Below are 21,527 nucleotides of genomic sequence, written 5' to 3'. Positions count from 1 at the left end.
ACGACATAAAACTCATCTGTTTTCTGAAGCTTTCACTTAGAGATACCCAAGCCATCACCATGGGCATGGACAGCACACAGGGATGGGTGTTCTTAGTGCTGATGAGTGTTTTAGCTCCCACCTGCAGGGACAACCACAACAGCACAGTGAAAGATTTCAGTTTTTCCATGAGTTCTCCACCAAACTGTCCTGAAAAAAAGGAAGTGTATATGCAGCCCTCTGCAGAATGCAGTAGTTCCCAAAATTCTGCAGTAAGGCTCAAAAATACCCAGGGAATGTATTCCATTTTCTTAGACAACGTTTTAAAATAACAGTTTATTTTTTTTGAGTCAGTGGTATATTTAAAAACAATCTACTGTAAGAGTAAAAAGATTGTAGATAATAAAAAAAACCCAAAAGTGTGATGACAATAAAAAACCACAAGAGTATAAAGTTAGTTTCCTTCCTCCCTCCCAAAACCCCATCCCATCAGTCTCATATTTCTCAGAGCTTAATATCTGGAAAAAAAATGCTTTTTGTTTTTTTCTTTACACTTTCAGCAATTAGGAAATTAAGAATACGTAAAGCATTCTTTGCAGGCACATTAATTCATTATTACATGAAAAGCAGGCACCATAAAAATTAAAACATTCTAAAAACCATCATATATACAAACACTGTACAGAATGATGGCACAAGGACAAAGTGATTCCGTTCAGTTCATCCTAATCCAACATGAAATATTACACAACAAAGAAAGGAAAAAGCTCTTCCCATTTCTGTACTCAACATTTAGGTTCAGAGTGACCGCGAGTCTCCTCCCTGCCTGCTCTTCCCTCTCCCATACCCTTGTGCCGTTGGCAGCTCCAAGGCTTCCTTGTTTTCCCCCTCGTGGAGACCCAGGAGATCCAACTGAATGGAAATGGTGATGGCTGATCACCAATGACTGATTTTACAAAGCCCACTAATCACAGATTATCCTGAGTTGGGAGCAACCCACCAGGATCATCCATTCCATCCCCTGGCCCTGCCCAGACCCCCCCAACAACCCCACCCTGGGCATCCCTGGCAGCGCTGTCCCAACGCTCCTGGAGCTCTGGCAGCCTCGGGGCCGTGCCCATTCCCTGGGGAGCCTGGGCAGTGCCCAGCACCCTCTGGGGGAAGAACCTTTCCCTGATATCCAACCTAAACCTCCCTGGCCCAGCTCCAGCCATTCCCTGGCTCCTGTCCCTGATTATGACAACGCAGAGTTCGGTTCCTGCCCCTGCTCTCCTCTCAGGAGGATGCTGATGACCCAATGAGGTCTCCCCTCAGTCTCTCTTCTCCAGCTGAACATTCCAAGTGCCCTCAGCTGCTCCTCACACGGCTTCCCCTCAAGGCCCTTCCCCATTCTCATGGCCTCCTTGGGATACCCTCTAATAGTTTAATGTCTTACTTATATTGTGGCCAGTGCCAGCCTGATGTCACCCCAGTCACTACCACCCTTTGTGCCTGACCCCTGGGCCAGTTGCTCCCCTGCCCCATGATGTGTTTCTCCTGCTGCAGGATGGACATTTTGTCCAGAAGGATCCTGTGGGAGGCAGTATCAAAAGCTTTGCTGAAGTCCAAGAAGATTCCATCTCCTGGCTTTCCTGGATCAGCCAGCTGGGTCACCCTGCTGTAGAAGGAGATCAGGTTCCACAAGCAGGACCTTCCCCTCATGGAGCTGTGCTGGCTCTGACCAATGACTGCGTTGTCCTCCAGGTGTTTTCCAGCACCTCCCAGAATAATCTTTTCCGTGATTTTACTGGGCCTGTAGTTTCCAGGGCCCTCCTTCTTGCCCTCTTTGAAAACCAGGATGACGTTCTCCACCTCCAGTCAGCTGGGACCTCTCTGGATTCCCAAGACTGCTCGAAAATCATCAAGAGGGGTTTTGTGATGACATCAGCAGCTCTTTAAGGATTCTTGGATAAATCCCACCAGGGCCCACAGACTTGCAGGGATTCAGCTGGGGCTGCAGATCCTGCAGTTTCAGGCTGACTGGGAGTTGACCACTGTCACAGTCATGGTCCTGCAGCTCAGGGCACTGGGACCCTCTTGGTCTGTGACCCATGTTGAAGACAGAGCCAAAGGATGTGTCAAACCCCTCTGCCTTGTCCCTGTCCCTGTTTGTGAGGTGCCCATCCCACCCTGGAATGGGCTGATGTTATTTTTACCCTGCCTTTTGCCATTTATATATTTGAAAAAACTCTCTTTTTTTGTCCCTCCCCCACAGTTCTGGCATCTCCAACCCCAGCTGAGCCCTGACCACATGAATTTTCTCCCTACAGTGGGGAGCAGCATCTCTGTGTTGTTCCCATGTCCCCTGACCTTGCTTCCACTGGCACACACCTTCCTTTTCCACTGGATATCCAAGAGGAGATCCTTGTCCAGCCAAGCCAGCTCTGCCTCACCTGCTTGACTGCCACCATTTGGGAATTGCTGCTCCAGTGGCCTTAGGAGGTGATGTTTAAAAAGGGACCAGCACTGATGGACCCCAGCACCTGCAAAAACATTTTCCCAGGGGACCTTACAAATTCCCTGAGCAGCCTCATGGTCAGAGCGGAGGTTTTGCTGGCATTTTCCCTCCTCTCACCAGAGATTTTAAACTCGATGGCTCTGTGGTCACTGTGGCCAAGACAGCCCCAAATCCCCACTTTGCTCATTGCAATCAGGTTATTTGTAACACTGACCAATTTCACAAATCAGTGGTGTCTGATTTTTAACCCTGGGCTATAAAATCCCTGTTATTCAGGGAAATCCTACAGCAGCTTCACCTCACTGGGAAACCTCCTCCGGTCCTGAATTCCATGTGAATATTGTCATTGATTCCTATATACACTGAGATTAGATACAAAAACTCTGCTCATTTGAAACTCCAGAGGTACCCAAAATCTTTAGGTACAAAATTTCCAGCTCTCATTTTAATCTCCACGTTTAGCTCTGTGCCTGGCGTTCTCCTGAAGCAGGGAGAAGGTTTAGGAAGAGGGTTCTGTCAGTTGATGGAGTTCCCAGTCTCAAGTAGAAATCCAGATTCAAGTTATGGGAGGGAATAACCCCAAAACGAGGGGGATGTAGTGTTGGGTCCGACACGTGGCTAGAGATGGATTTCTTACGAGTTAGAGTCATTGCACTAAATGTTAGATACTGCACGCCTGAATGAGGTAAACATTATAGACCATAAAATACTTAGGGAAATGAATTGTTACAGCTTTATCTTTGGAACAAAACCCCTTCTTCACTGGACAATCCCAGAGTCAACAGACGTTTGCTTCCGCGTCGTCTTGGGAGGCGGCGGCGGCGGAGTCTTGCTGGGGAGTGGAGGAGGCAGGTGCTGGAAGAAACCAATTTGGATTGATCATGTTAGGAATGAATGGAATTCTGGAACATTTTCTGGTCATCTATAAGTGCAAGAGGCAGCAGGCAAGTCTGGAGCCCTCTGGCTCACAAAAACCTCTCCCTGCAGAATTTGCTGTGAACACCACAGGCTCTCAGCCATTACTTTTAAATATAACTTTTACTTTTGATCATGAAAAAAAAATCTCTCAAAGGTTCAGGATTAATTAGCTCAATATTTCAGGAAAAATCTTTTGAAAGAACTGGAGAAGTTTATAATTCCCCACTTTATATCATGATAGGATATTGATTTCTTGGTCTGTATCGATTGCTCTCAGCCTCTAGGCACTCAGAGCTTAAAAACCAAGCTGAGGCAATGGCTTCATTGCTTTTCCATTATGTTTTGGATCTTGCACAGTTAGAACAGAAACATAAAAAAAAAACCAAACCAAAAAAGAAACAATTCAAAACTAGTTAGGGAGATAAGTAACTTGCAATTTACTATTACACACAAGTTATAATTAAAATATTCCAAACAGAAATGCAGAATGTTCAAATATTCATATTTTAAATCACTTTACGTATGTCTCAACAGAAGAGCATCCCCAGTTAGAATCACCAGCTAATTGGACAAATTAACAAAGCCATTATGGAAATTAAGACCTTTTTTCCATAATATTCAAAGAGAAGATGATAAAATCTGTTGCAGGAAGAGCTGGAGAGCACCGCAGTTTGCAGGCAGGTTTCCCAGCACTCCGGCTGTGCAGGCAGCACAGGTTTCCCTGGCTGTGCTCCGGGGTCACAGCTCATCAGCGCTGCTTTGGCTTTGTTTTTCCCTAAGTTTCTCCCCCATTCCCCACTCAGGGCCTTTTGTTTTCCTCCAAGCCTGATGATGCTTTTCCAGAGCCATTTGTTTGTTCCCGTCCTGCCTCACCCAGCCCAGCACCAGCTCCTGGCTCCACACAGTCACAGCCTGACAAGCACCAAATTCCTTGGGCACCTCTGCAAGAACAGCCCAAGCACCTGCAGTGCCTCAGTGCTGGACAAAATTACTGATGGTTTGTCAGGATCAGGAAGACCCAGGTATCGAAACAACTGAGAAACCCCATGGAAGTGCACAGAAACAGAACTGGTCCTTTGAAAAGCTATCCAAGGACTCTGTCCCAAAGGAAGAGTGGTTCAGGGTGATGCCAGGACATCTCAGTCTCTCCTCTGCTCAGAGCATAATTGCTGATGCTCCTGCAATCTCATGACTGGGAGTTTTTGGAGATGAGTAGGAGTAGAAGAAAAACAACCTTTAAGGTAACTAAACACCCTCTCCCAAGCAGGTTTGAAGCCAGCATGGATTTACAAACCCAAAGCTTTCACCAGACACTTTTACTGATCACAGACTAAGGAGAAAGGTAAGAATGCAAACTGTCTGAGCCAGGGGGGCTGGATTTTTGCTGGAATTTCTTTTCATCTTTCCTCATTCCTCCTGACTCTCTCCTGTGGCAGAGGAAGAGGGATCCCAAACTACCACCAGGTGAGCCATGCCCTGAGCTTGTTTCTGCATTCTGCTCCATCCAACTCTGTTTCCCAGCCTCTCCAGCAGCACCACTGCTCTTTCTGCCTACTTCCACCTTCCTCCTTGGCTGCTAAATGTTCTCTGGCACTATGGAAATCCATTGGGTTTAATCTGCTGCTGAAGGAGAAGCTCTGAACCAAAAGCCAGGCACCGGAGCCAGGGTGCCAGGTCTGGGAGGCTGCATTTCCCTGCCTGCCTGGAAAAGAGGCTTCCACACCTGGCACTGGGGACAGGGGGCAGGGGTGGCCTTGGCAGTGCTGGGGGAACATTGGACTCGATGACTTTAGTGGCCTTTCCCAACCTAAATGATTCCATGATTTCCCACAGCAGGCTCCAAACGGGCACTACTTATTCTCAGCTTCCAGTGGGACATGATGATCTCTGGGTCAGGAAAGTCAACAGGTTATTACGAAAGCAAATAAAATAAGAATTTAATTTTTTACTACATGCAAAACTGAAAATTTTGTTTGGTTTTTAATTAAAATGCCACTGCTGATCTGCCTCTGAAGTGTTACAGCCAGAACCATTTCCTCTACCTGAGCAAATCCCCTTCTTAACTTGGCATGTTAACTCCTGAATCCCTGCTGGGGCACCTGAGTAAGTGTCAAGATTTCAAAATCTTGTGGAACCTGTTTAATTCCAGTCCTGTATCCAGGCAGGGGCTCTGGGAAAACTTTGGGAAATGCTGGTGGTCTGAAGAACATCCAACATCTCATGGAGCTGACATTCCCTTCCCAACTCCGTAAACCACGTGCCCCTCAAAAACACACCACAAAATACAAAACTTTCCTCTCTGCTTTGCCCTCTTTAACTTCATATTCATCACCAGGAAAAAAAACCCGCCAACTCTGCTGATAGCATCATTTGTGCAAATCCATTTTGAATTTAAATAACACTCTATTGGCAATAATTCTCAATTCAATTAGATCAAAGGCATTTCTCAACCAAATGAGCCCCTTCATATTGATCAGAGAACAATCAAATCAGCCCTGAAAACCTGGTTCTGAAGAGCAGAGACAATGCAAATACAATGAGAAGAAGCTAAATATATATGCTATAAATAACAAGCTCAAAACCTACCCGAGCTCAGATTCTGCAAGCAAATTAGGCAGAAAGAAATAGCAGAGATAGGTAGATAATTATTATAATTGAATTTACAATTTCCATTAGAAAGTCGGATAAATTTAGCACATGTTCATTTATATAATAAGCTCCCAATGAATATATTAAGTAGGATGTGTAATGCTGGTTGGGGCGACATTGTTGGGAATTTAGCAAGACAAAACATTCCATTATGGAGCTGCTGCAACTCCAAAGCATCGCTCCCAGGGCTGATCCGTCCTTCCTTTTATCCCAGGACAGAAGAAATTCCAGCACACTTCCTCCCTCTCTTTAACACCACACTCGCAAAAATCACTATCAGGCTTATAAAGTTCATTTTTGCAGCACTTCCCCTTAGAAACTTTGCAATAAAAATAGAGTTTGCCTTGATTTTGTATTTAATTAAGACTCTCTTTGCCAAGTTCATGTTTGTATCTCAGTGGTTAATTGTGAACCTGACTCTTCCCTTTCCTTCCTGACAAACTGACAGAGGCTGCTGCTTCACATCCCAACCTATTTTGGGCAGAATCCTTGACTCACGGGTACCTCAGGGGAAGCAGAAACCTTATGTAAAAGGCACATCTGCAACACAGAAACAATCTGTTCCTTCTGCTTCAGACATGAAATTGCTCCCATTTGTTTGCTGGTTGTTTTTTTTCTCTTTCCCTGATACAGAAAAGAATCAAGTTTAAAAACATTTGTCTGCGTCCTTTTTACAGAGAGATATCAGCTGCACTACACCAGGCGTGTTCAGGATGGAGTAAAAATCAATTACAGAAGATGAGAAAATGCTTTTTCTTTTTTTGCTACTCCGAAGCAGCAAAATGAGAGATGAGTTGTTTTCCATTCAGAGAATACTGTTAAAAGAAACAACTACCACAAAATCAAACAGAATTTGATTCATCAAAACGGTCCTTGTGACACTGCACGAGGTTTCTTCCTGTGCAAGGAACTCTCTGTCTTTGAAATTCAGTGGTCATCGATACCACGAGCTCTGGAGATCCAGTGAGAAGCACTTTGGTTGGGAGGATTAAGGGATCTAATTAGGCCAGGAGCAGGAGAAATGGGATGTAAATAAACCATCAGCTACCCAGGACTGTGAAAATGCTTTCAGACACTGAGTTGTTCCTTCAGCATAGAGCTGAGATGCCTGACAACAACTTGCTTATTTAATATCTGCAATGAAATGTAGCATTCGAGTGTGAGGCTCTGGCAGAATAACACTGCAGGGAGAACAGCCCGACTCCACTAATGTGAGCTAAATTAGAGACAGTTTAAGCTAATTGGCTGTTTGACCCAGGGAGCAAAGTTCTGTGGAAAATCCAGCAGGTACCTGATGTAAAATGACTGTTCAGCCCCTGGTTCATACATCATCCATTAGAGTCTCATTGGACTCTGTGGCACAGCTGTTACCTGCCCTTGCTGGAGTGCACTGGGATCAGGGAGAGGAATTTGAAGGGTTCTTCTGCAGAGGTGCACTCGGTGTATTCCCAGCCCTCAGCCCCTCCTGGGGCAATGGGAGAAATGCCTCAAAATGGGCAACATGGAATTGCTCCAGGTCAGTATCCCAGATCAGATCAAAGGAGCACCTCTGCTCTGGGACAAGCTGGGAGAGCTGGGATTGTTCAGCCTGGAGAAGAGAAGGCTCCAGGGAGAGCTCAGAGCCCGTTCCAGGGCCTAAAGGGGCTCCAGGAGAGCTGGAGAGGGACTGGGGACAAGGCATGGAGGGACAGGACACAGGGAATGGCTTTAAACTGAAGAAGGGGCGATTTAGATGGGATATTGGAAAGGAATTGTTCCCTGGGAGGGTGGGCAGGCCCTGGCACAGGGTGCCCAGAGCAGCTGGGGCTGCCCCTGGATCCCTGGCAGTGCCCAAGGCCAGGTTGGACATTGGGGCTGGGAGCAGCCTGGGACAGTGGGAGGTGTCCCTGCCATGGCAGGGGTGGCACTGGATGGGCTTTAAGATGCTTTCCAACCCAAACCACTCCATGATTCTCTGACTTTCCCCATGACTTCTGGCAGGCCCCTGGCTGGGGGGATGCTCCTGTGGGGGATAATGGCAGTGGGTGAGGGCAGAGCTGGACCTGACAGGGGCCTGCACCCCTCATGTAGGGAGGACCTGGCTCCTGGAGTGTGACAGCTGTGCTGGAGCACAGCTAAGGCCACTTTCCCTCTGTGAAACCCATTTCTCCACGTGGACATTGTCAGTATTTCTGCCCACACTGGGTAACTCGATTTCCCCAGCGCCGCTTCCCCACTCCAGTCCAGGCACAAACAGAGCTCAGGAGTCATGAGCAAAACATTCAGAATTAGCTTTAGACTCCAGACTGACCCTGTATTTCTCACTGAAGGCCCAGGTCCTGCAAGAGAGATAAACCAACACAGCATGGCCCAAACGACGGCCTGATCTCATGTGGAGAGCGGGACACGGCCACTCCCTAAACTAAATCAAGGGACACATCACTGTCTGGGCAGACAGCAGGAGAACACAGATTTCACTCGAAATCCTGTAAAAAGCAGTGGCAGTCCAATGATTTGGAGACTTACTAAAAAGTAAATGTGAATTTTTCAGAAACTCTTTGCTCAGCAACAGCTTCACCCACCAAAGAGCGAGGGACTGGCACTGGAAGAAGGGCTTGCAGTGATTCCCATCTCCAGCAGGCTAAAATAATGATCACATGGCAAATAAGCCCCATATTTTAATTTTTTTTTTTTTTCTCCGTGAGCTCTGGCAGCCTCGGGGCCATGCCCATTCCCTGGGGAGCCTGGGCAGTGCCCAGCAGCCTCTGGGGGAAGAGCCTTTCCCTGATATCCAACCTAAACCTCCCAGGCACAGCTCCAGCTGTTCCCTGTGTCCTGTTCCTCTCACAGGCAGCAGAGATCAGAGAGGAGCTGTAGGCTGCTATTGCAACCCCTGAAGTTGTGCTCCCTAATTCCCTGCTCCTCCATAGTTCCAGCTGCATTTCCAGCCTCTCTGTCCCTGTCCACGTGAGAACAATGCATTTGCTGAAGCCTTCCAGGTCATTTTTTGCTCACTGCAGCTGATACAAGAGAGAATTTCCAGCACTGCAGCACTTGCATTGCAACACATGAAAAATCCCCCTGGGGTCTGCCTTCCCATTATATCCCAACAAGCAGCCAGAATAATCCCCATACAACAGAGAGTCAACCCAAGACTGCTCTGCTCCTCGCAGGCTTCAGCCATCGCCGTTCCACCTGTGCTGGATTGATGGAGATGTTCCCATCCCAGCCATTATCCCATGCTTAGCAAGTGTTATAGCCAATATTATCAACCCAAGTGCTCCTTTGTCTATTTTCTTTGAGCTCCCTCCCTGCTCTGCATACTAAGCAGGAGGTTGATTTGTATGCAAGGGTGAGGATGAACCCATAAAGAATGATAAGTGCCTAAAGGAATCCCTTGATGTAATAATAATCCTTGCAGGAGTCGTAGATTTCTTTTTTTTTTTTTATGTTCCCATATATTATTAAGGACATTTTTAGCAGAACAAATCACAGGGAGCAAGACAGTATCTACAGGGGTCTCAGAGTTAACAAGGAGTAAGGGACAATCGTGAAATGATCCAGGTGATCACCTGGATTAAAGACTTCAGGTAAACCAAGGTAACATGGACTCCAAATACCTGAGATTGCTGTCTCATAAATGACATTATTGCCTGCAGTTTGACTTGGAGCATCAGATCCCTTTCTGGCTGCCTGCTTTTGAGTTCACTACAGCACTTTTCCTGGCTTTCATAACCCACTGCAAGACAACCAGAGTGAAAAACACAATCATTCCTCACAAGAGGAGATATTTCCAGTTTAAAAGCCACTCAGATAATCTTATCTCTAATAGGTTTTACTGATTTTTCTCCACTGATACAAAGGCAGTGTAATTTAAAAGATGATCAGTTTACCAGGCAGGGAATTATCCAGTTATGAATTATGGAGCTATCTGACCCATGAAACATAAGTCATTAAAACTATGGAGTGGGATTTAATCACGGCAGCAATGAGAATTTACCCATCTGATCTTTCATGTCCAGCACTACTCATTTTCTTGATGTTCTTTAAAAGCTTCCTTCCTACCAGCCTGATGAAATAAAGGCACAGAGTGATTGTTGTAAGATTAGAAACCTTCTCCAAAATCAATTCTAAGCCTAATACAGAATCACAGGATCTGTTGAAGGGGAAGGGACCCACGAAGATCAGCGACTCCCACTCCTGGCCCTGCACAGGACATGTGGCTCTGGGACTGATCTGCTTTAGATCCTTCTGCCAGGCTTTGAAATTACACTCCATCATCTTGGAAAGCTTATAAAAATACAGACACTGAAGAAAATTTTGGACAGTTAGAAAAGAAGATGTAGCCTGTATCTGACTTCATTTCTTAGGTATTCAATCCTGATGCCGTTCTACAGCGCATATTAAAAAAAGGGGTCTGCTCCTACAGTGACAAAATATAATAAAAAAAATGACAGGAGCCTGCGCAATCAGGATTGTAAAGAGCAAAAATATTAAGAGCTGAATAAAACTGCAAAAAACCACAGGAGCATATTGGTACTATTTTTATGAACTCCCATTTAATGATGTGGAAATGCTGCTCATGGCAGGACAGGAGCTGCACAAGGTCACAGAGCAAATCAGGCTGGGACCTGAGCTATCTCCAGGTCTGGGCTCCAAAAACCACACCCCCATGGCATCTGGCAGTCATACAGTAACTAAAAACATCTATCCCCACAGTGGAAACCCCTTCAAAAAGCCTCACAAGGCAGGAAAAAAAAAACCCTGGCTACCAGGATTTTATTTCTGATCACTGTTTAATACTTTTTAGCTAAAAACTGAACTCACCTTAGCAATCCTGAGCTACTACCACAGCCTAAACCTTACAGTATATCACACAAAATGAATTAACTTCGCTGGAGCTTATGCAGGAAGGAGTTGAAGAAACGTGAATCTTAATGTGAATTTCTCAGCTTTCTTCCTGAAGATGGATTCCTTAGACAAACCTCCTGGCAGCCCTGCTGTACATTCTGTAATTTTCCACTTAGAGGTCTGTATTCAGGACAAATGAGAGCTGGCCCCTGAGACAGAAGCTGAGGAAATGGGCTGTAAGGTTAGAAGTGCAGCAGAGTTTGATGGAAATGAGAAGAAAAGTGAAAATATTGACTAAAATGAGCCAGCCATGGGGAATAACTATGGAAGAGAGCATGGGAATAGAGAATTTTTCAGTATATGCAAATAAAGAGTAAAACATGATGATTTGAAGATCTCCATTCAAACTCCTGAAGCTACTTCCATACCTGGCTTTTTTACCATTCAGCCTGAAATGGTAAAAAATTAAAAACTCAATTCCTGCAACAAAGGCACAATTTCAACCATGGAAAAAGCTGGACTTGTGCACTGGGACAGTCTGTGTTAAACACAATTATTCCCAGAGTCAAACCAAACTCCTGCCTGACTCCTCCTCTGCTGAGATCAGAAATGCTTTCTGTGGCCATGAAATTTGCTGGAAAGCAAATTACTCAACAGAATTTCACTGGAATGCTGAATTTTAGAGGGATCCTGGAAACAAAAAGGGACCAGTTCCACTGGAAGTTTTCCACAAAACACCTCAAAGTTCGACATTTCAAAGCCAAAGAAAACTCGTGACCTTGTGGGGCATCACTGCCCTGCTCTTATTTGGTTGGTAATAAATTCAATTAATTTCCCAAAGCCAAGCTTGTTTTGAGGGTAAGGGGGGAGTGATCTCTCCCTGTCCTTATCTCGACCCATGAGACTTTCATTACATTCTCTCTCCCTGCCCAGCTGAGGAAGGGAGTGATGGAGCATCTTTGGTGGGCACCAGCCAGGATGAACCCCTCCCACCCCTTTAAATGTATTTGCTTTGCCCATAAAGAAAATAAAAGGCATTTCTCAGAAGTGCTGCTTTAAAGAAAAGGCCCATGCTATTTTTAAAAGCTTCCAGCTACAGGAAACAAAGCTGAAAAAGTGACTTTTCCTCAGCAAGCTGCAAAGCCTGCTGGTGATGAAGAGGTTCTGAGCTCCTTGCCTCAAAGGGGACACGTGTGTTTGCCTCAGGGAAACGAGTGGTGACTGAATGCAGGCAGAGTGGAGCACCGGGAAGGGAGGATGGCATGTTCATGTTTTATCTCCTTTCCTGACACAGGACTGAAGGGCTTTAAACCCAATTTCTGCTCAGAGAACATCCTGTTGGTTAGAGCTCCCTGCCCAACAAACCTCACAACATTTGGCTTTGGCTTTACCAGAAAGAATCCAGCTTTCCTTCAGGCTGCTGTTCCCTCCCACTCCTGACGCTGCGGAGCCCTCTGGATGAGCTGATGGATGCAGGAGCAGGATTCCACCTCAGCTGGGATGGCTGAGGGTACAAAGCAAACAGCACAAGGATCATTCTCTGGGGACTCACCCGTTGGTGGGCAGGGGGGGACGTGGTGGGGCTGATCAAGTCCTGGCTTTCCATGAGGTTCCCGTAATCAGCTGTGCTTCCTTTGAGGGGCAGAGGAGGGGGGACGTCGGGGATGTCGGAGCCAGACATCCCATTCAGCTCCAGATCTGCAAAAACAACGCTGGGTTAACTCTGTCAGCAGCTGAATCCTGCAATTCCAGAATGGTTTGAGTTGGAAGGGGCCTCATGGATCATGCAGTCCACAGGCAGGGACACCTTCCACTATCCTTCCAACCTGGCCTTGGACTCACACTGGGCTCATTTTAAAATGCTCTTGAACAACCCCCCATTTTTAATAAAAAATAATTTTTGCTTCGTATTTCCCACCAAAATATTAATGGCTTAGAAAATACTCTTTTCCCAGCTTTAAGCTCACCTTGTACATTAAAACACAATAAAAGTTTTGCTAAGTGCAGGAAGAAAATATAATCTAGCTAAGTTTTATTGACTTTCACCCAGTAAAAGAAAAGCTCCCTGTTAATAAAATGCACAAAGGAAAGCCTGGAACTGAGTACATCTCTCTCCAAAACTTTCAGGCTCCAGGTAACTATAACAAATGAGCAGCCATTAGTTGTTGGGTAAATAAAATCATGCACGAGAAAGTACCAAACATTTATTACTCCTGTTTGCTGGCTAGAAAATTCCCTTTTCTTAGCAGATAAATCCTCCCAGGTATGTGCTGGAGAGGCAAATAGCCTGAGGGACAGTAAAGTTTATTGAGGCCTGAGTGATACATAGCTTTTGGGGAGAAATCCCCCTACAGTGTATTTCAGGGTAATTCAGTCATTTTAATGCACTCATTTCAATTCAGCCTTTTTAATAAAACCCACTGTGATCTCTACGAGATAAGAAACCAATTTTTTTTTTCTTTTAAATGAGGGAATTTTATTTAGGAAAAGAAAAAAAAAAAGGTGACTACTATTTTATTTTACTGGGGTGATTTGTGAAACAAGCAGAGGACTTGTTTATGCAGATGTTTTTATTGCAAGTTCATATCAATATTTTATTAAAAGTATGATTTTTTTGTTCTCTAAAATGGCCTCTCACAACACGATTTAACTCTAAGGTGGCTCCATTGATTTGTCACTGAAAAGTGTAATTTTACTCCTCATCCTTCCACCTGAACTCTGGACTACACTGAAAAAAGGTTATTTTCCATCCTGGGACTTCACATTTTCAGCGGCTTCTTCTCCATTAGGCTGAAAAATGTTGTTTGTCCACCAGGACCTGAATTTCTCATTGCTTTTTCCATTGCTCCTGTTTTTGAGCCTTCCTTTTCTACAGAGAGGATTTCTCCATTCCCCAGAGATTCCTGAGAGTTTCCTTTATGGATCTCCATGAGAATCTCCTTCTGCTGAGCTCAGGGAATTAAAGTGCAGCTGGAAACCATGCTGTGCATTTGTAACTGAATATTGATGCTGGGAAGGAGCCTCCCTATCCATTCTGGATGAATTCCCCATCCATTCTGCACACCTGAAGAGCTCAGCAATTTGAGACCTTTAATGTCACAGAACAACTCCTTGGCACAGGTCCTGCACATCTCACCCACAACTACACAGCTACACATTTGTATCTTAGCTAAATGTATTTATATCTGGATTTGTTTGGTTGTTTTTTCCAAGCAGTTTAGGATAACACATGGAAATATCTGGGAAATGGCATCTTCTTCAGTGTGTTTAGTTAGAGCTTTAGCAAAACCTCGAATCCTGCTTTGGAAAGAGAAACCTCTCCCTATTTACTAGAAACAAGCCATGTTTTTAGGCCTCTGACATTCCTTGGGAAACTGTAAGTGAGTATAATAACACACAATTTCCCAAAAATGAAGTGAATTTAACCACCTTGAACACTTCAGCTTTGCATTCTATATGACACTTTTTCAACGAACAAGATATAACTTCTTCCATGATAAAACTTCTAACTTCATCTAAGCCAAGGTGCTCCCAAGAGGATGGTGAGACCGTTTTTTAAGGAATAACCCTGATCCTTTGTTTCTTTTAACAAGTCTTTGGAAGATCCATGGAAAGGCAGGTTTTCAGGAAACATTTGAGGAATGTTTTCCCCAGAGCTGGAAAGGAAACAAGGTGTGGAGGCAACTCTGCTTGAAGAACCTGGATGGAACCCAACTGTCCATGCAACCGTGTCCTGCTCTGCTTCTCGCCCTTTCCCTACCTTCCCCAGCTCCTGTTCCAGCTGGAATTTCCTGCAGCCCCTGTTGTGGCACCTTCCCAGCCTCGTCCTGATGAAGGCAGCAATAAATCCCTACAAATGTGGGCCGAGCATTTCCACCCACAGGAAGAGCTCATCAAATACATGGGCAACGTGTTTGCATTGATCTGGCAACTGTTTAGTGCAACAACAAGATTCTGTCGTGAGAAACAATGATTTGTCCAAGTCTCTGATCTCTCCCAGAGTTCAATGAAATCCAGGGAACACCCACCCTGCAGCAGAAACAGGTATTGAACAAAAGCTCCAGTGCTGTCCCAAGAAAATCCATTTGCTGTAGATCTGTTAACTTCCTCCTGCCCCGTACAGCTGAGCTACACCCCCCTGACATGGTCCCTATACAAACAATTCCCCAAATTTCTGGTGTGCTCTCATCATTCAGTGATATTCATATTCAAGGTGGTTCATCACATGAGTGTGCTCAGATTATTTACTCCTTGCTGGACATGTTCCACTGGGGAGATCTCGGAGCTGGCACGAGATCAGTGAAGGGACTCTTTTTTCATCTTACCCTAATGATCACATTTTACACTCCCTTCTCCTGAAGTGCCAGCTAACAAGCAGCCAGGATTGCTTAGCAACCCATTAACTGCTTGGAGCCAGCTTGTGCTCTGAAGGAACTTCTTTATCCTTGGAATTCCTAAAAAATTACAGCACTGTAATTCCTCAAATGATTCTGGGCCAGTGCAATAAGCTGATCCTATTTCACATAACACCCACCAGTCTTCAGCACATGAATTCTCAGAAATACCTGGTGACTTCAGATACTTTTTTTTAAAAGAGGAATCAAATGGAGTGTTAATTAAGTGTACATATGAACAAAAAAATCCAATTTATAACATCTTTTGCAGGAGGACATATCCTCTACTTCTCTGTGTTCCCAGTTTTTAGCACACTGGTAGATTTTGGCTATGAAGTTGTAAAGAAAGGTGAGACTTACGAGTTCATTGTAATCAAAATATTTGCTTTGGGTGTCTGACTATTTAAGAGAAAAAAGTTTTAAAGTACCAAAACCAGTAAATAAAGCAGCGACCTTGATGGAACAAGATGTTTTTCTTAAGACTGATCATCTCTTCTCCTCCCTACTAACACTGACCTCTTGACCACTGCACCAGGATTTGGGTACATGGATCAAAAAGACCTTTCTCTGCTTTTCTGTCACACGCTGGCAGCTGCAAACTCTGAATAACAGGTTTTGGAGAAGAGCACTGGGAAAGAAATAGGTGTTGGATTACACCCAGTTTTGCAATAGGGTTTGTTGCAGACTGCAGCAAACAGATGATATTTTACAGGAAAACTGAGTGACAGGTGTCAATGTCAAACAAAAACTACTCCAAAAACCCTGACCTTTATTTTCCCTTCTGGCTTATACTCACAACATATCAAAGACAAGCTTTTTTTAATGTACAGTTACAAAAAAATATTGCTTTTTGAGCCTTTATGCTCCGAAACACTCAATATAGGATCAAGTACAACATGAATTTTTGACTGTTACTCTTCACCTAATTAATTGTTAATGATTACTTATGAAAAGAATGACGATAATGAAAATAAACTGTTTCAGTGCAACAACTTTGCTTGCTTTTGTAAAACCGTGAATTAATTTCTGTTGGCACAGGTAAGAGTTTAAGCAGCACCTGGTGCAAGAAATACCCTGGTGATGGCAAAACTCAAACCAGGGTGTAAAGAAATGCTCAGGAAACACAACCCCACACCAAAAGGGAATTTATTTCACAGCAAAGACTTACTGGGCTGGATGCTGAAGGCGAGTTTGGTCCGTGGGGTGATGGGAGGTGGGGTCAGCTGGGAGCTGGGCGGTGCCGGCGACGCGGAGAAGCGCCTCTCGCTGGACATCACGTTCAGCACCTGGCTCTTGGGTCTCTGGGGCCTCAGGGGGCTGATCTGGGGGGACAGGGAGACAGGGAAGGAGTGAGAGAAATGAGTGTCAGAGCTGGAATTGCCACGTTTTGCTCCTGAGCAGGATGAGGGCAGTGCTAACAGCCAATATTGCTGATTCCCAGCTCCACGTTCTTCCCTTCTCCCAAGGAACCACAACTCCTCACAGCCTGGCCTGGTTTTCGGAGCTAATTCCCCAAACATTTGTTTAATAAGAGCTGAAGAAATTTAGAGCCTTACCCCAGATTATACTGTGCTCAAAATCTTTCTTTTTTCTCACACAGCTCTACTTTCCTGTTAGAATTGATCTCTTTAACCATTTGCAGGTGCAACTCTCCTCTGATGAAGACATCATCTGTCCAGAAACACTTTCTTGGTGGTTCCTGGCTGTGCTTGTATTTAATTCACTGAAATATCCCTTTTTCTCTGCTCTGGCTGCTTCATAATCCATTCAAATTTTCCATCAGGAACCCTCAAAAGATACTTTTAATCTGACGGGCAATTCAATACTTTAGTTAAGGTAATTCTTTTTACTGAGTTTAATTCTGAGCTCTACTGATGTTCCCCACTCACCACCCACAGGGTAACAGGAATCACAGTGAAAAAAAAAGGAATTTTCATTTCCAACAGATCCAAGAAAATGGAGCAGCAGCCTGAAGTTTAAGAGGGGAATTACTCCAAGGTGCTGCACTGGGACAAAACAGAAAGAGCCAGCAGCAATCCAGGCTTTTTCAAAGGATTTTGTCATTTCCCAATGTTTGGTTTTTTATGAAGTACATTGGGAATGAGAAATCTGAAATGATGTAGAAGTGCTTCCTGTTGTTTTCAGAAAACAAACCCTAAAAGGCTTTGCATCAAAGGCTGCACCTGTGAGACCCTTCCACAACAAATAAACGACCACAAAGTATGGACCTCTTTTCGGAAAGTTCATCAAGGCCTCAGGGTGACCTCTCAGAAGTTTGTCTGATGCTAAAATTCAAATCCTAGAGACTCCAAAGGTTTCTGCTTTCCAGATCCTTTAAGGTGTATTTTTAGTAGAATGGATAAGCAAAGCAATCACTTTTTCAGGGGCAGATAATTATAAAAAAGCAACTAAGGAAAACACGTTAATTGGAGAGGGAAACATGCCAGAATCAAGAGAAAAACCAACTGGAGGAAGGTTCCCAAGTTAACCCACTCTGTAATTACTTAAATAAATGTGAACTTCTCCTGTGATTGACAATCTCGGGCTCCTCTGAAAGCTCCACATAAATCACAGATCTGCTGAGGAACAGGAGCTCTTGGGAGGCACCAATCCATAATGAAGCCATTGCTAATTTCTCCTGGTCTAACGAAGGGCAGATCAATCGTGAGTGATGTCAGACACCACCAAATCAATAAAACACAGCCTGTCCCTCTGATTTCCAACACGAGCCTTCGAGTGCTCTGTTAACTACCTGGCCTCAGAGTGGGGTTTGCTCTCAGCTCCCGGGATCAAAGCACCAACAAGGACAATTTACGTTGAAGAAGTTGATGTGATACTTAAAAGAAGATTATAAATCCCTAGAAAATGATGAAGATATTCCTGATCATCTTCACATAGTGAAGTGCTGAATTTATCTTTGTTGTTTTATGTAATTAAGGCTCCGAGTTTGATCAGTCAATAAATTCATGGCGAGCGCTGAAATTTGGGAAAGAATATTTAAACAGCCTCTGAATGCTCCTTTTCAAAGTAAATCTAAAAGATCCATGAAATAATTCCGCAGTTTTAGAACTTCCCCATGTTCTTCCATGGTGATTCATTGGATTGGAAAGAAGAAGACTGGAAACACCCATTTCTTTGGACAACATCATGGTTGGAAAGAGCAGCAGAAGCTCTGCAGAGATGGGGATGGCCACAGACATTTCTCCCACTTCATGTTCTCTGGAAATTTGTCTTCTGCCGTAAAATCCCCAAATATTTCAGAAGCCAGAACTGAGAAAATTCACCAAATAACTGAAATGTTTTAATTGAATGAGTGACAGCACAATGAGCTGTAAAATTCTCAGCAGAACGAATCCAGTAACTATAATAAAAAATTTAGTAACTAAGAGTATTAATTACTAAAATGTCACTTTAGAAACTTTGTAAAGTTTAATTTCCATTTCTAGTCAAACCTGTACTCCCAGCTTCTTTTTTTTAGAAAAAAACCAATCATTATTTTCCTTCTCCATTTTTAAACCAGCAAACTTTCTTCTTCCAAGTTCTTAATGCAGGAGAAAGCAAGATGTCTTTTTCTTCATACAACCTAAGTGGTAAAAGTGCTTTGGGAGTAATTTCAGCTTCAAAAGGGGACTTGCACACAAACGCTGGACAATCGAAAAGCTGAATTCCTACCAAATTTCCCTTCCTATCATTAACAGGGGATGCCTCCAGCACGCAAAAATTAGAAGACCAATTTTATCTTTAAACTTATCCTTGATATTATCTGTTCAAAATTCCAGGTGACAGCAGTGGGAATTGGGCAACCACTCGTGTAAACTGATCTCAGAAGTGTTTCTTCTGCTTCACCTAAAAATGAACCCCACTCACACCAAACGTTCCAAATCGACTCGGTCGTTCCGGAGCTCGTCAAGGCTTTTGCAGAGGCTGAAAAGGGAGAGCTTTTCTCTCAACAGCAAACTCCTTTTCATATTATTGATCTGTGGACTTGAAGAAGCTCAAAGTAACTGTAAGTAACCAGTTCTGACATTTAATTTCCCTCCCTCTCCATAACCAGGGGAATATTATTCACACCAGTCAGCCACTGAAAGCTCCTGACTGCGAAGATTGGAAAAACTTGACTCAAACCATGTTGGGCTTTGCTGAATTTTGCTCCTCAGATGACAAATGGGAATATGCCCTGACGGCTTATCTTGCCCTCCTTTCCAGCTAGAATTTGCATTTTTCCAGTCATAAACAAGCTTTTCCAATGTCCAAGACCTCTGGGAGCTGACAGTGACCTCGCAGTGACATCAGCTGGGTCTCCAGCATCCTTGGATGCCTCCCAACTGCTCCAACTGACTCAGCTGCCCTGAAATACAATTTGCCTCTTCTCTGACATCCCACAAAGCTCTGCTGGTCCATTTGGGACGTGGGAGATGCCAGTGAAGTCCTGCCATGGTGATTCCAGCCCTCCATCTGTCAAAATACAACTGCTGCAAGGTGCAAAGCCAAATGCATTGCAGGAAAACCATGAGACATGGAAACCTGTGCAAAATGATGCTCACCTGGCTGGCTCTGGCAGGAGGAATCTCCATTTAAACAAACCAGGGCTCATCCAAAATTTACTGAAGTCAACGGAAAAACTCATTGGTTTCAAAGGTGAAAAGCCTGAGACCCCACATGGGATTTTATTGGAGTTTTTGACTGGGCATATCAAACACAAGAACTCTGATTTTTCAGGATGTCCCAAGAAACGTGTGAGAGATTAACTCATCTCTGGGTGGAAAGGGAGGGGAAAATCCAGAAAACAGAGGAAGCGTGGCTGACCATTTCAATAATATCTTCCTAGAAATACCAAACAGAAAGACTTAAAGGATCCAGTTATCAGTGCAAAGTTGGCTCTACATGTCCTTGTGCACATCTTCAAAAGAACATTACACTGACTTCTGGGAGGCAAGTTTTAAACTCCTGGCCTTCAAACAGGTGTTCAGGCAGAGATTTGGAGGTCACAGTCAGTTCACACCCTTGTGCTCCAGCTTTAGACATCCCTGCTTTCAATTTCCCAGCTCCAACTTCTCAGGTTACCTTAAGCCTCGAGGAGAGTTCCAGTGAATTAAATCTAAGCCGAGAAGAGAGGGTTTAAGGGAGATATGCCCTGGTTTAATTTCCTTACACACAGGAACCGCTCAGGATTTTCTGCTCCAAACAGCCCTTCAAGGACAGCAACCGCCAGCAGAATGACCTTGGAACATCCCCCCAGACACTGCCAGCTGAAACAGGAGCAAAGCCATCCCCATCTACTGGGAACCAGCTATTCCAAAGGCTGCTGGGATGGCAGCATTTACTTCAGCTGTGCTTCACCATCTGTTCCTTTATCCAATAGTTACAGAGAGCTTTGGGTGAAGATTCTCAGATGATCTTTTCCCGCTGTAAATCAAATCTGTGGTTTTCAGTCATCAGCATGGATATTAACGCTGTGGTGTATCCCCTCTGAGTTATTTTTGGTCTACAAAGCAACTAAATGGTAAAAATCAACATTTTGATTTCAAAAGAGAGAGAAGACGGCTCAGAATTAGATAAAGCTTTCCTTGCTAATAAAGTTACCGTTTCTGAAAGGATCACTGCTTCAGCCTGCTGCAGAGAAATATCAGTAGATTTAAATTCTTTATCAAATATCTCTTGATGCTTGCTGTTCCTCTTCTCCTTCTTCTTCTCCTTTTTATCTTTATCTAGGTCATCCTTGTCCAATTTATCTTGCGACCTAGAATGCATCTTTTTTGGCAGGAGGGGCTCCAGCACGAACCTAAAGGAAAATGTTGTTGCTCAGATCAATAAAAATTTTCAAAACAACTAATTTTTATTTACATATTTCCCAAAGTCTCGCTTGAGTTAATGAGGCTTTGCTAATCCAGGAGAACTCATTAGAGGGAGAAGGAGGGGGCAGAAGGTCACAACAATCATAATTGTCTTATAATAAAAATTACTGCACAACTGCTGGAGAAGCAGAGCTGCAGATCTCCCTGCTCTGCAGTAAATTTATTGGTTTATGGCTGCACAAACTCCTGAATTTCACATAAAAAATGAGTTTCTCATTCAGCACTGCCGCTCTCCATGCTGTGGCACCTGGAAACTTCAGTTCCGCCCCTTGCCATGAGCAGGGACACCTTCCACTATCCCAGTTTGCTCCAAGCCCTGTCCAACCTGGCCCTGGACACTTCCAGGGATGGGGCATCACTTCCAGGGGTGGAGCATTCTTAGACAGAAAAAGTATTTAATGAATA

At 44.2% G+C, this 21,527-nt stretch overlaps 1 protein-coding gene across 4 annotated transcripts in view; it reads right to left on the bottom strand.

Annotated features, from left to right (window-relative positions):
- Nucleotides 1–481: 481 nt before the first annotated feature.
- DOCK1 (dedicator of cytokinesis 1) overlaps nucleotides 482–21,527 on the bottom strand; it is a 265,665-nt gene continuing 244,619 nt past the window's right edge. For all 4 annotated transcript variants that reach the window (XM_082286424.1, XM_082286425.1, XM_082286426.1 and 1 more), the window contains 4 exons: nucleotides 20,851–21,049; nucleotides 16,436–16,589; nucleotides 12,426–12,571; nucleotides 482–3,331 (listed from right to left, as the gene is read on the bottom strand). In XM_082286424.1, the coding sequence (XP_082142550.1) occupies nucleotides 3,236–3,331; nucleotides 12,426–12,571; nucleotides 16,436–16,589; nucleotides 20,851–21,049 (595 nt within the window). In that variant the 3' untranslated portion in view covers nucleotides 482–3,235. The remainder of the gene's footprint in view (nucleotides 3,332–12,425; nucleotides 12,572–16,435; nucleotides 16,590–20,850; nucleotides 21,050–21,527) is intronic.

This window comes from Coloeus monedula (assembly GCF_965178545.1).
Source record: "Coloeus monedula genome assembly, chromosome: 8".
Classification (NCBI taxonomy): Eukaryota; Metazoa; Chordata; class Aves; order Passeriformes; family Corvidae; genus Coloeus; species Coloeus monedula.
This window is presented reverse-complemented; position numbering and strand designations above follow the sequence as displayed.